Source organism: Phallusia mammillata, chromosome 5 (assembly GCF_965637545.1).
Source record: "Phallusia mammillata chromosome 5, kaPhaMamm4.hap1.1, whole genome shotgun sequence".
In the NCBI taxonomy this organism is placed as follows: Eukaryota; Metazoa; Chordata; class Ascidiacea; order Phlebobranchia; family Ascidiidae; genus Phallusia; species Phallusia mammillata.
Window position 1 is genome coordinate 13,352,085 of NC_137256.1, and position 3,617 is coordinate 13,355,701.

The 3,617-nt window shown below is 38.2% G+C and overlaps 1 protein-coding gene across 1 annotated transcript; it reads left to right on the forward strand.

The window, feature by feature from the left end:
• Positions 1-1,450: 1,450 nt before the first annotated feature.
• LOC145229352 (choline/ethanolamine transporter flvcr2a-like) lies at positions 1,451-3,353 on the forward strand. The gene has a single exon (XM_080094674.1). It carries the CDS (start codon positions 1,593-1,595, stop codon positions 2,988-2,990), a length of 1,398 nt encoding a protein of 465 aa, XP_079950800.1. The 5' UTR covers positions 1,451-1,592; the 3' UTR covers positions 2,991-3,353.
• The last annotated feature ends 264 nt before the right edge of the window (positions 3,354-3,617 follow it).

Below are 3,617 nucleotides of genomic sequence, written 5' to 3' on the forward strand. Positions count from 1 at the left end.
AGGACGTCAGCACAATTATGTCTTATTTTTGAACAAATATGTCTTATCTTGAATTGTTCCATCTTGGCTATTACAAACAAACTTTATGCACCCACTATTAAACCAGTTTTCAGGAGAATTGCGTTGTATTTGAAGTCCAAAAATTGTGTTGCAAACGTGATATAGTGTCGAAAGTGAAATAAAGTAAAATATGACTTGGATAAAACATGGAGGCGAGGTTTGGGACTTCTTAAATAAAAAGCAATTCAATATTCGAACGCCTGAGCAACCTTGCAATTGAAGGCAATGGGTAAAATTAAAAAATAACGACTAAACAATGCGTCACCTGACTTTCTGCCCGGCAGTTAACGACTGGTGGAAAGTAAACAGATGCACAAGTTGATGGCCTCTTCGTTGTACTACTTTTTTTAGATACGTTGCACGCGGTGACCGTGGGTAATCTTCCAGTCGTATACGCGACCACAAAAAGGTTGAAAATCACTGAATAATCAAATACAAACACCGTTCAAAGCAATGATATTTATCAATTTTGCAAAATCGTCCTTGAGATTATTTAAGATTATCTGAAATCGCTTACTTAGAAGCCATTTCGTCCTCAAAATTTGATTCGACGTTAAACCACACCTTGTCATATAAGTCCCTATAATTACCTTGAATAAATTTGGCAAATGCAAGCCATCGTGCTTCGCGTACTAAACCGTTTAAGTAGTTTTTTGTGAAGCTTTTTGATAATAATCTTCTGCATACAAACTAGCAGTGACAAGTATTAGAAAGGAACTGACGAAGTGGTGGGCTATTTCACGACTAATTTGTAAAAGCTAGCGATCCGGAAACAACATCCATTTGTTCGCGATTTCCTTTCACGCGTTAAGAAGTGAACGTTAGTGTTGTAAAAGGAGTATGTTTGTCAAGAGTTGGTCGATCTCGGACTGATCTCAAGTCGATCGCGAGGGTTGCAGAAAATTATTTGAAATTTTTGCTTTGTAACGCGTTGCTGTACATAGATCACTTTATTGTGTGAATTAATCATAAGGATATGTTAATAAGTTCATAAGTAGGCGCTTTGTTACGTTACAAACGTCATAGTTGCAGTAGTAATTGGTATTTTGTTCTGTTACTCGCTATGTCTTTGCTAATTTGTATTGGAATGGTAGATCTCGAGAGTTGAACTACCTCAAAAGTCGATCGCGAGTGAAAAAAGGTTGGGCACCCCTGGTTTAAAGTATATAGCGCAGGTTTTGGCGTATGAAATCGAATTTTCTGTTGTATGAATATATTCGGGTATGCATTTATCAATCAGTCTTATTAACCGAAAATTTTAAAAGCGGAATTGTTTTAGGATTTTCTACACAATCTAAGATTTGTGACGTTCTCGAAACAATATTTATGTTCATCTTAAACGATACCTTTTTCGAAATTAATGTACACCCTGTTTTACGACATGTGAACACCAAGTACTTGTTGTATTTGTTGACCTTTCGTTTTTTATTAACAGGGTTTAAGTGATTTGTTTCGAAATTGGCCGATTAAATCTTTCAAACATAAGTTTTGGAGGACAAAAATTGCGCAAAAATCAATCAGCAAGGTTTATAATGTCAGATTACGAACAGTTAGACGGCGAAAAAGATCTACCACTTTTCAAAAGAAGATGGGCTTTTTTGCTGTGTATTGCTGTTCTGCAATTTTTTGAAGGGATTTCTTTTGCGAGCTACGGACAGATCAGTAACTTTTACGTACAGTTTTTTAAATCTTCACATGCTATCGTGGATTGGATTACCAATGCTAGAAATATCAGTGCTCTGTTTGTACCTTTTCCTCTTACCTGGTTTTTGTTTAGAAGAAGTATTGGCCCTAGAACTGTTATTTTGATCACAGCCCTTGCTTCGACAGTGGGCTTGTTTCTTGTTACAATATCTCTTACCCACAGATCTCTGATAGTTTTAGCAGTATTGGGTCAAATAACTTGCGGTCTAATTGAGAGTGTTGGCATTACCATACCTTCGACATTTGCTGCATTATGGTTTCCGGAACACCAAGTTGGAACAGCAATTGCAGTAAATGTAATTGGAATATACTTTGGAGGTGGAGTAGGTTTTATTCTTCCACCAATTCTTTTGGTTTCATCTAGCAACAGAATAAACGCAACCGAACCATTAACTGAAAAGCAACTAGAAGCTGGACAATATTCACTCCTTGCTTTGTACGGTTCGTTTTTGGCAATTTCAACTCTAGTTTCAGTAATCCTTTTTTTCTTTGTTACTGATAAACCTCCAACTCCACCTACAATGGCTCAAGCTGCCAAGACTGTTGATACTCCTCGCGGTTCGTTTCAAGACTTTTTAGACCATTTGAAACTTTTGTTTGCAAATCGGGATTATGTACTATGTTGCATAACTTTGGGGTTGGTGTTTCAGTTATCACTGCCAGAAGTATTAATGATGGCAGAAATAGTTTTGAAGATTTTCAACCACTCGAGTTTGCAACCAAATATTCTAAGTGGTCTTGCTCTTTGCACCTACAGCATTGGAGGCATTCTCGGAGCAATTATTGTTGGCAAAGCAGTAGACAAATTTAAAAACTACAGAATCATGTCAATTATCGGGGCGGGCAGCGTGATGCTTTCCACTGTGGGAATTGCGTTGGGAGTAGTTTATCGAAGTAGTGCGGTTCTTTTTGTGAGCAATTTCTTTTTCGGTTACTTTTCAGCGACCACAGAAGTTGTACTTTTGGAAATTGCCACCCAGTTAACTTACCCTGTCGACGAGACTATCGTCAACACCTGGTTGACAGGAATTCTTTCGGTAATCGGACTTTTGATTGGAATAATTGGTAGATCACTGTTTACGACCTTCAAAACAAACGGGCTTTTGGTTTTTCAAAGTGTGTGTGGCTTTGTTGGTCTGCTTCTAGTTTGTGTTATCTCACCCCGCAATCGCAGGCTCGAGGCACAGGAAAATCCTAAGCATATAAATGACTGCGAATATGAGTGAAAATAAAAAACAAACTCACCTGAAGTTATGTATCATACGAGCGGACTTACGGTATTGCTTTGTCGGTTTTTGTTCTTAGCTGCTATTTGCTATTGTGCAACAGCCTAATTTTCTTCCGCTCGCTTTGTATATGATACAATCAAAGAAAGACACATTTGTTGGTACGAATTGGCATTGGGTGAAAAAACTTTACAATTGACTGTTACGTCATACCGTACGCGCAGTATTAAATAACAGTTAGTTAGCTGAGTGTCTACGCCAGTGGGCTGCAACAAGTGATTAAGAAGTTAATAACTAATTGTACATGTGCGAGTTTGGCTGCTCGAAATATCAAGGAGATCGGTACGCGGCGTATTAGTGATTTGGTTGGAGTAAAAAAGCGGTTGTTCTCCCGGATTAGGCGAAAATCCGGATTAACCGAAGCGTTTCGTCAAGAAAAAAACATACCAATTATTTGTATACCTCAAGTTTTATCCGAGTTAGGCGAAGATTCGGATTAACCGAATCCGGTTTTAAAGGTTTACTGCTGTGTTACCAACACACTAACGGTCAATAATTGGAGCAAACGGCAGTTTACACAGTCAACGGTAGCTCAAGCAGAATTAACAAGCAAGCCCGAGAACGAAT